This window comes from Panthera leo, chromosome C1 (genome assembly GCF_018350215.1).
Source record: "Panthera leo isolate Ple1 chromosome C1, P.leo_Ple1_pat1.1, whole genome shotgun sequence".
Classification (NCBI taxonomy): domain Eukaryota; kingdom Metazoa; phylum Chordata; class Mammalia; order Carnivora; family Felidae; genus Panthera; species Panthera leo.
The window spans coordinates 14847626-14857010 of NC_056686.1; the positions used below are offsets into that span (position 1 = coordinate 14847626).

General features: G+C 57.2%; 1 protein-coding gene and 1 long non-coding RNA gene across 4 annotated transcripts; both read right to left on the minus strand.

Annotated features, from left to right (window-relative positions):
* Window positions 1-761: 761 nt before the first annotated feature.
* On the minus strand, window positions 762-3899 carry LOC122227822. Of its 3 annotated transcripts, XR_006206229.1 has the most exons (5): window positions 3778-3899; window positions 3341-3583; window positions 2024-2088; window positions 1591-1762; window positions 762-955 (listed from the first exon to the last, which is right to left on the minus strand). It is a non-coding gene; the product is annotated as an uncharacterized LOC122227822 (long non-coding RNA). The 3 variants fall into 3 exon arrangements; XR_006206228.1 differs by lacking the exon at window positions 762-955 and having other exon boundaries at window positions 1391-1762; XR_006206230.1 differs by lacking the exons at window positions 762-955; window positions 2024-2088 and having other exon boundaries at window positions 1391-1762.
* Window positions 3900-6109: 2210 nt separating this feature from the next.
* On the minus strand, window positions 6110-7951 carry CAMK2N1 (calcium/calmodulin dependent protein kinase II inhibitor 1). Its single transcript, XM_042951185.1, has 2 exons — window positions 7694-7951; window positions 6110-6194 (listed from the first exon to the last, which is right to left on the minus strand). Exons 1-2 carry the CDS (start codon window positions 7857-7859, stop codon window positions 6124-6126), a joined length of 237 nt encoding a protein of 78 aa, XP_042807119.1. The 5' UTR covers window positions 7860-7951; the 3' UTR covers window positions 6110-6123.
* Between the last annotated feature and the right edge of the window lie 1434 nt (window positions 7952-9385).

Here is a 9385-nt window from a genome sequence, read left to right on the forward strand (position 1 = left end):
TGGGACTTTGGGTTCTGCTGGAGAACAGGCTGGGGCCCATAGACACAGTCTCTCTGTCCCTAGGGGCCACCCCACAAGCTCCAGCCCAGCTGCCAGGTTTCCCCGGATACAGCCCGGTCCTCGGATTTATTTTTGCATATGGTTTGAGAGAATCTCTGTTGCTGGAATAATGACAACATTTTTTTCCCCTTCTGCTTCCCTCCAATAGGCAGATTCTATAAACCAGAGCAGCTGCCTGAGGCTTCCAAGAGAAAATTCTGCACAGTTTCTAACCAGGGTGACAGTTCCCCTCCACAGGAAGTTGCTTTTATTAAGATTGTTGGGTTTTTTTTTTTTTTTTAATCTGTTTTTTTGGTAAGGCTCCATCTATCGGTCATCAGGCAGCACCTTGGGCCTTGTGGGCACTTTTGTTTTTCCCCGGTTTGCCTGGAATCCATGATTACATCTAAACCACAGTGGGCTTGCCCAACACAGGGGCAACGTTGAACGGCTGAAAAGTGGGTCATTCACATGACCTGGGCAGAAGGATCCCAAGTAATTTATGGAGATACTCCCATACCAAATTACTCCCCACACCTTGAGTGGGCTACACATGATGATTTCCTTCCAGAGAGGACAGTATGGAAAGGAGGTGGGAGAGTAACTTTGCAGTGGAGAAACCTAACAAATGCCAGCTCAGTCAAGTGATCAAGGTCAATATCAACGGTGATTAAGTCATGTTGATAGCATGTACTCTTAATATGATGTGATGAGAAGGGCACTTTATCTCCAGGATCTTCCTCCCCAACCCCATAACCCCAGCTGAACCATGAGAAAAACATCCGACAAAACCCCCAGTTGAGGGGCAGTCTACAAAATACCTGACCGGTACTCCATCAAAAACAAGGAGAGTCTGAGAAATTATCACGGAGTTTAAGGGGACACGAAGACTACATGTAATGTCCTGGATGGGGTCCTGCAAAACAAAAAGGATGTTAGGTACACAGTCAATGAAATCTGAATGAACTATGGAGTTTAATTAATAGTAAAATACCAGTGTTGGTTCCTTAGCTTCCAGAAATGTACCACAGTAATGTCAGATATTAACAATAGGAGAAAGTGGGTCAGGGGTATTGACAACTCTGTGCTATGTTCACCACTTTTCTGTGAATCTAAAACTATTCTCAAGTAAAAGTTTATTTTTTAGGGGCGCCTCGGTGGCTCAATCGGTTAAGCAACCGACTTCGGCTCAGGTCATGATCTCACAGTTCGTGAGTTTGAGCCCCGCATCAGGCTCTATGCTGACAGCTCAGAGCCTGGAGCCTGCTTGGGATTCTGTGTCTCCCTCTCTCTCTCTGCTCCTCCCCTGCTCACATGCTGTCTCTCTTTCAAAAATAAATAAAGATTAAAAAAAATTTTTTTAAAGTTTATTTTTTTAAAAACTGGGCCCCATGTTTGGGTTTCAGGCAACCCCCAAGACCCAGTTCTCCTTGGCTCTCTCTTTTTGCCTGTACTAAGGGTCTGAGCTGCTGACTTTAATGGTACCCCGGCCCAACCTCATTTCCTTGGAGCTGTCATTTTCAAGCCCAAGGATAACTCCCATTTCCTCACTATTGTATTCTCAGTGTCCGGTCCATAGCGGGTGCCAGTTCATATTTGTCAAATGAATGAAACTTGAGGACTCATCGGAGGAGAAGATCCAAGCAGAGAGCCATGCTCTTCCCTTCCCAGGGCAAGAAGTCAGCACCTGCTAGCTCCCATCCCGAGAATGGCTTCAGGCAATCTGGTTAGAAGTGGCTAAGAGACTTCTCTTAACACGGCCTTTGGAGAACAAGCATTCAGATTTACTTACGATTGCATTTATTGGGGATTTTGAGGAGCTGGTAGATAATAGGCAGGCAGACTCCTCCAAACTGCTCCCCATCCCGCCGCTCCCCAACCCCACAGTGGTGCCTCCACTGCCCCCTCGGTACCCCCAAAGGACACTTCTACAAAGACGCTTCATGCAACAAGATCTGTTTGCTAGGTTTTGAAAGTCCGTTACCTGGCACACAGTAGGCACTTCATATGCATTCGTATTGACGACTACCATTTATTATGCACCAGGCTCTATGTGGGGGAGAGGGAGGGGTTCCCATTTAATCCTCTGTTGGTAGGCATTACCATCACCCCCATTTCACAGAAAAGCTTGACAAACTGGCCCCACATGACAACTAGGAAGTATAGGGGAGAAGTTTCAAATCCAAGCCATGCAAGACCCAAATCCTTGCCCTTTGCTCCAACACCAGCCACCTTAATAATACCTTCCCCTTCCACTGGGCCCAGGATCTGCTCCCTGCTGTCCGAAGAGGCCCCCTGTGCTCACTCCTTCATCTGTGGCCTCCGGACGGCGGCAGTGTTCGAGCCTCTTTTTTTAAAAACTCAATTTGCCAATTTCCCCCTTAGAGGTACTTTTTGGTATTCCTCGGGGCCGTCAGCCTGGACTGGCCACGGAAGCAGAATCCAGGGAGATGGGCACTTATTACAAGCATTCAGTTAGTGAAGTTTGAATAATGCAGTCCTGGCTGCTGGAGCGATGCGTGGAGGCTTAGAGACACCTTCCCCACCTTGGACTTGCAATGGCCTTTTCCGTATTTATTGCCACCTAACCGGATACTTCAAACATATTCTGTACTTGGTATAATTTGATAGCTGCCCAGTCCCCAAAGTGCCTTCTCAACAAATGTTTACCCCCGTGTTAGAGTATATTTAAAAGATCTATATTCCCTTTTACTGAATGGAGTCCTCGGGAAAGACAGACTCTGTCTTCCCCGGGCAGAGGATCCTGCCTTGGCTGACGGGGTGGCCTCCAGCAAGAACATTTTAATACATCACTTATTACAATGGACCCAGAGCCTTGGCCGAGGACTCCCGGGCTCCCCCCACCCCTTCCCAGAAGAGGGCAGCTCCAGGCCTTTGCTGACACATCCAAGCCCTGCCTCCCTTCTGACCCCTTCCGCAGTCGTCTGTTGTGCAGAATAGCAGAGAACATAACCTCAAAACAGTGAACCGACACAAGGATCCTTAAGGCTGAAGGACCAGGGCTGCAGCTGGGACGGAGCCTGGGTCTGGGGCCAGACCATTGTGCATCCCCGTCCCGGAGTGTATGGGCTCTGGGTTCTACTCCTGCCTAGCCTACTTACTAGCTGAGTGACCCTGTGCAAGGTAGTGAACATCTCTGAGCCCCCTTTTCTCCTGTACAGTCAAGGTGAGATTAACACCTGCTTCCTAGGGCTATTGTGAGCCTGGCATGCAGTAAAAGCTCAATGAATGTAGTTGTTCTGTGGTCCTTTTAGCCCCTCTGGGCCATCGATTTCTTCACCTGCCAGAGAGTTCATCGCTGTGGGTTTCCAGGGTTTCTGGGCTGATTCCGTGACAGAATAGAAGGGAAGCAATGTAATTGCCCAGTGCTTTGATCAGGGAAGCAGCAGTTACTCCTGGTATGGACAGAGACGTGCCTTCGGGATGAATCTTTTCATAGGGCCCCTGCCCCTCCTGGCAGATGGAGGCCGAACGGAAAAAGTGGGCCCTGCCCCTAACTCCTGGTGCGGCGCCACTCGACCTTCTGATGGGAAAAGCACAGGGGAAAAGAGAGGCGGGCTCTGTGGTACCTAAAGGCCCATCAGCTCCAAAACGCTGGGACTCTCCGGGGTTGGCAACAGGGAGAGCAGGACCAGGGTTGTGCGCCTGGGAAAATCAAGCTAGCGCCCCTGATCATCCTGCTGGTGCCACCAGCCCCGGCTCGCCCACTGTTCCTACCAGTGACTGATGGGCTGTCCAGCTCTGTTGGGCCCTCCTGAGGCTCAAGGCCCACACTGCCTGGGAAGGGGGATGAGACCTCACTCCCTCCCCCACAGGCCCTCCAGAGCCCCCATTACCCCCCACCGCCACCACCCTGGGGCCTGTCTTACCTGATGTCTGAGTCACAATCAGGCTCCTGTCACTGTGAGCTGTGTTGTGACTCCCTGGCTGACAGTTTTACAACAAACACATTAAAAGCTCCCGGCACTGAGGCTCCTGGATGCGGAACAGCCCAGGAGAAAAACCTCTCCAGGCCTTTCTTCAGCCAAAATCCTTCTCCCAACCCTTCCTCCCACATGGCCCCGCTCTACCACCATTAACTGCTCCAGAGCCCGACAAGGGATTGAGATTTTTTTGTTTTCATCATGAGCTTTTTCTCAAGTGGTGACTCGGGGAAGCCGGAGACCTACCAGGCTGTGGGCCTCTGAAGTTGGGGCTCATCCCTCATACGGTGACCTGTGAACTCTGCTGTGAAGTCAAAGGTATGTAGTCCCTCCTCAACCCAGCTTCTGAGGACAAGTGGCCCTTTGGTGAAGCGTTATATGGGCATACAGTGGCCCGACCCGGAGTGCTACCAACGTCCCTCCCACAACCTTATGAGGCAGGCCCTGCATTATCCCCACCCCCACAGATTTGGAAACTGAGGCTTCAGGAAGCGAGGGGACTTGCTCAAGTCCATACAGCTGGGAAGTGAAGGAATTGGGATTTTAATCCAAGCCTGCCAGCCTCTAAACATTGCTTTTAAACAAGACGGACGGCCTCCCAACACGCAGGACCTTGTTCTCTGTACACCCCACAAGGGATGTCAGAAACCTCAGGAAGCAGGGAGACCAATGCAAATCCAAACGGAATAAGCTCTCCCTTGGGCGACGGCCCTGCCAGTGCACTGTCTTTCCTGCCATCTGCGCCCAACCCACACTGTCCTCTACACCGCCTCGCCGACCAAAGCTATCATTCCCTCCTTGTCTGCAGCCGGCAGACAGAAAGCAAATCTCCCCCACCCCTCCCGACCAAAGCAGAGACAAGAGAGGAGTGAGACACAGGAACAGTTCTTTTATTGTACATTGGAGAAATAGCCCTGTGTGCTGGTTAAAGGTGCAACATCCAGAATATCGAGTTAAGAAAAGAGGGAACAGGGCAGGGAAGAAACCTCTTGAGGTCCAAAGTTGCAAACAAAAAGTGGTAAAAGATTTCCTCACGCAAGAGGCGTTTTTTTGCAAATACCATGCAAAACAGGCAGCTGGTGTGCCTTAAGAGAACCCCTATAAATAACAGAAAAGACTCTCCAAGCATTCCTTAACGTGGACTCAGAGCACAGGGAAAAAGAAAGAAACCAAAATGCCTTTTGGCATTTCAAGATATTTGGCACTCTTGTGATTACATTTTTTTTACAGCCCATCGAAGAGAATAAACTGACACAATATTAGAGAGAAAAAACAGGCTGCTCACACAACAGACTGCAGGAAGAGGTTAGAAAAAGCTCAAGCATTTTTTTTTCTTTGTTTTTGTGTGTTTTTTTTCCTGACATATAAAATGTGTCCATTTGCATTAACTTGGGCAAATAGCTTGCAGCAACAGAGAAACACAAGCTTTACAAGTCATTTTAAAGTAAGACAAGGATTCAGTCTAGGTATCATTCCTTAGAAAAGTTCTCTTCTTGTTTTAAACACATTTCCTGGTAACTTCAAAAGATGACCAAAAATAAAACAATATCTATAGAGATCATTTGCTGATTTTTTTTCTTGTACATCCAAGGAGAACAACATAAAAAAAGAAAACTGGACAGCATTTCACATCCAAGAGCACAGAACCATTTTTGCAAGATTAAATAATGTAAACATTGGGAACAGCCAAATCAGCGAACAATGCCAACATTCAAAACACCCGGTGTTGCCGCTTCATTATTTAAGTGGCTCAAAATCCAGATCTATAATTGTGCAATATTCACTGTATATAAAAAGAAATAGATATTACTTTTGACAAGTAGCTGCAACTGAGACGTCTTTTTTATTTCTTTATATGTGTGTATAGAGTGATTTTTAAATTTTTAATTTTTTTTTTTTAATTTTTGTTTTTGCTGAGGAGCCCAGAGCCTTCTCCTCCTCCTCCTCCTCCTCCTCCTCCTTCTCCCGCCTCATCTGTCTCCCGGCCTGACGCGAGATACAGGTTGTTGATTTCATCGTGGGTAGCAAGCTAGTAATAAATTTCAAAGTGCTTTCTCTTTTCATGCGTTTTGCCAATGACTGTTACCGCCGTTCTTATTCTCTCCCTTTAACTCATTGTCTTTGGGGGGGGGGGGTGGGGTTAGACACCAGGAGGTGCCTTGTCTGTCATATTTTTCAGCACGTCATCAATCCTATCATCTTCAATAACAACTGCAAAAAAAGGGGAGAAAACGAGACGTGAGCGCGCTTGGGCCTCGTGGGGGGCTGGGGGTGGGGGGCGGGGGTGGTCTCGGACGTTTCCCATGGCTCCTGGGGACGGGGAAATGCGGGAGGGCCAGGGAGGGGGCGCTCCTCGAGCGCTACACAGCCCCATCCTCCTCGGCCTGGGCCCGGGGACCCTGTGCTGCTTCCCTCCGAACCACTCCCCCCAGCCGCTCGCTGCGTCCCGGCAGCGTTCTGAGAAAAGGCAGCAGAGAGGGCGCAAATCCCTCACGCCGGGCCGCGGCCGAAACGCGCTCTGGCCGCGCGTCCTCACCCCACCTCACCTCTCCCTGGGCGCGTCTATTTAGAAAAAAAAAGGCTCCTGGGCTGGAGAGGGTGGGGAGGAGGAGCCCAGGTCTCCGGCTCAAGGACCCTCGGGGGTGCCCCGAGCGCGGCGCGGGCGGCCAAGGTTCTGGGTGCGGAGGTGCGGGGTGCAAGGGAGGACTCCGGGGACCACAGCGCGCGGCGGGTCAGGGGTCTGGCCTCGCCAGGGCGGGCGGCCCCTCCTGCGCGCCCCCTCCGCGGAGGTCGGAGCCTCCCCGCGAGGCCGGCGGCCGGCCCCGCCGCCTCGCTCACCATCTCTACCTAGCCTCGCCTTCCTCAGTCCCGCCATCAGTCTCTCGGCGTGGCCGTCACCTGTCGGGGTCTCTGAGTCTCTCTCCATCTGGGGTGTCGGTCGCCCTCATTGTTTCGCTGCTTTCCTGTCCTCCCCAGACTGGCGTCCCCTGCTCGCGGTCTCTCCCGCTCTGGCTCCCTCTCCGGATCTTTGTTTCGGTCTCTGCCCCTCTCGATCTCCCCCCCACCCCAAGCCAGCACCCGCCTCCCCCCCCCCCCATCTCTGCGTCTCAGTCTCTCCCGGCAGCTGTCGGTCCCCCTCCTCGTCCCCGAGCCTCCGGAGCTCCTCTCCCAGCCTCTCTGCGTCCCAGTCCCCCCGGGGCTTTTCCAGCTCCCGCGCCGAGCGCCCGGGCTCAGCCACCCCTCCCCCCCTGCTAAGTAACAATGAGAAGCCCGGGCGCTCCGAAAGCCCCTCGCCTTCCCCGGCGGGAGTGGGGTCCCGCCCCGCAGTTCTCCACGCCGTCCCTTAGGGAGCCCTGGGACCCCCCACCCCGGGTTGCAGAGCGAGTGCAGCTGCGACTACACTGCGCAAAAGGGGAGGGGGGAGAAATCGCAAAGCAAACTTTGGCGCGGGTGGGGACCCGGGAATAACCTTCCAGCCCCCGCGGCCGCTAGAAGCCGCCACGCCCCCTAGGTGACCCCAGCGGGAATCAGGCTGAGGGGGAGGGGTTTCCGCCGGTGCCCGACCTGCAGTGCGGGATCCCCCCCAGTTCCGCGCGACGGGATTCCATTCGGTCGGAACCGGCTCCTAGGCGCGGAAGAGCCCCCACAAACCTCGGCCAGGCCTCGGCGCCCGAGAAAGGGGGCGTCCGGGGCGGGGGCAGCGAACTCACCCCGCTTGCTCCGGCCGATCTGGCCCAGCTTGGGCGGCCGCTTGTTCTGCCCGGCGCCAAAGAAGTTGTTGGTGTCCTGCAGGCGGCAGGAGAAGATCTGGCCCACGTCGCCGCCGTCGCCGTAGGGGTTCAGCTTCTCGTCGCCGTAGGGCAGCACCTCCGACATGGTCGCGTCCGGGGGCTCCGCGGCGGCGCCTCCTCCGCCCGCGTCCCCGCCCGCGGCGGACAGGGTCAGCGGCGCTGGGGCCGGGGGCGGCCGGCCGGGGACGGCCCGCGGGCTGCGGCGGCGGCGGTGGCGCCGGCGAGCGGCCGGGGGGCACCGCTGGGCGAGAGCGCGCCGCCTGCCCGAGCGACCCGGCGAGCGCCCGGCGCTGCGCTGCGCTCCGGCTCGGCGCGCGAGTGGCTGCTGCTCCGGCAAAGGCGAGCAGGACTCACATCCTCGGCGCGTTCGGGCGCTGGGCGGGGGCCGGGCGGGGCCGCGAGCCGGAGGGGAGGGTGTCCCGGCGAGCCCGCGGGGCGCGGGGCCGAGGAGGGCGCACCCCGGGGAGCCGGGCGGGCCGGTCCTGCGGCGAGTGCGGGCGGCGGCGGCGGCGCGGCTTCGGGGAGGCTGACTGGGGAGCGGCGAGCGGCGGGGCGGCGAGGGGCGGAGGGGGAGGGGAGCGAGGGAAGAGGGAGGGCACGGGGGTGGAGGGGAGAGGATGCCCGGAGGGAGGGAGGGGAGAGAGAAACCGGGAGGGAGACGGCGAGAAAAACAGAGAAGAAAGAGAGAGGGAGGCCGGGGGACCGGGAGGGAGAGACGGAGGGGAGCGGACGAGGGGAGGGAGAGAGGGAGAGAAGAAAGGGGAGGCGGCGATGGGTCCGGCTCGCAGCGGCCGAGGGAGGAGCGGAGAGGAGAGGGGACCGGGCCGGCGGGGAGAGAAAGAGGGTCGGAGAGGGAAGGCGGAGAGTGGGAGCGCGCGGAGGAGGCGGCTGGGACGCAGGAGCCAGCCCGCGAGCGAGCTGCGAGCGAGAAATGCCGGCCGCGGCGCGGAGGCGAGGCGCGGGGAGGAGGGCGGGAGGAGGGCGGGGACGAGGGGACCCGGGGCCGCGAGGAGAGATCCCTGGAAGCCGCGCGACGTCACGGGGCCGCGCGGGCCGGCCCGGGCCGCGGCTCGCTTCCTGCCCCCGCCCCCGGCCCCCGCCGGCCCGCCCGCGCCCTGGGGCCCCCCGCGAGCCCCGCCCCGGCCCGGCGGCCTCCGGGCGCCTCCTCCCCCCCCCCCCCCGCGCCCCTCCCGCGGGGTGTTTACCCGGCCCCGAGCGGGTGCGCGCCGGACCCGCCGCCCGCTCGGCCTCCCGAGGGGTGGGGGGCGGGGGTTCGGCGACGGGAGGGGGAGCGGACCCGAGACCTCACGCCCGGAAGGACTGACAGACGCCCGTCTCCCCGGAGGCCGGACGCTGGGGCGAAAGGTCGCAGGGCGCCAGGGCGACCCGAGGACGCCGCCCCCCGCCTCCCCGCCGCCGGCCTCAAACCAGGGAGCCCCCTCCCCCCACCACGTTTGCGCCCCGCTTCACACGCTCCGGGCGCGGCGCTTTGGGTCTCTCACCCTCCCTCCCTCCCTCTCCCTCCCATCCCTCCCACCCCCGAGCGTCCTGGAAGGCCCTGCTCCCGGGCCGCGGCTCTAGACTCGGGCTCCCGCGGGGCCTCGGGGTGGA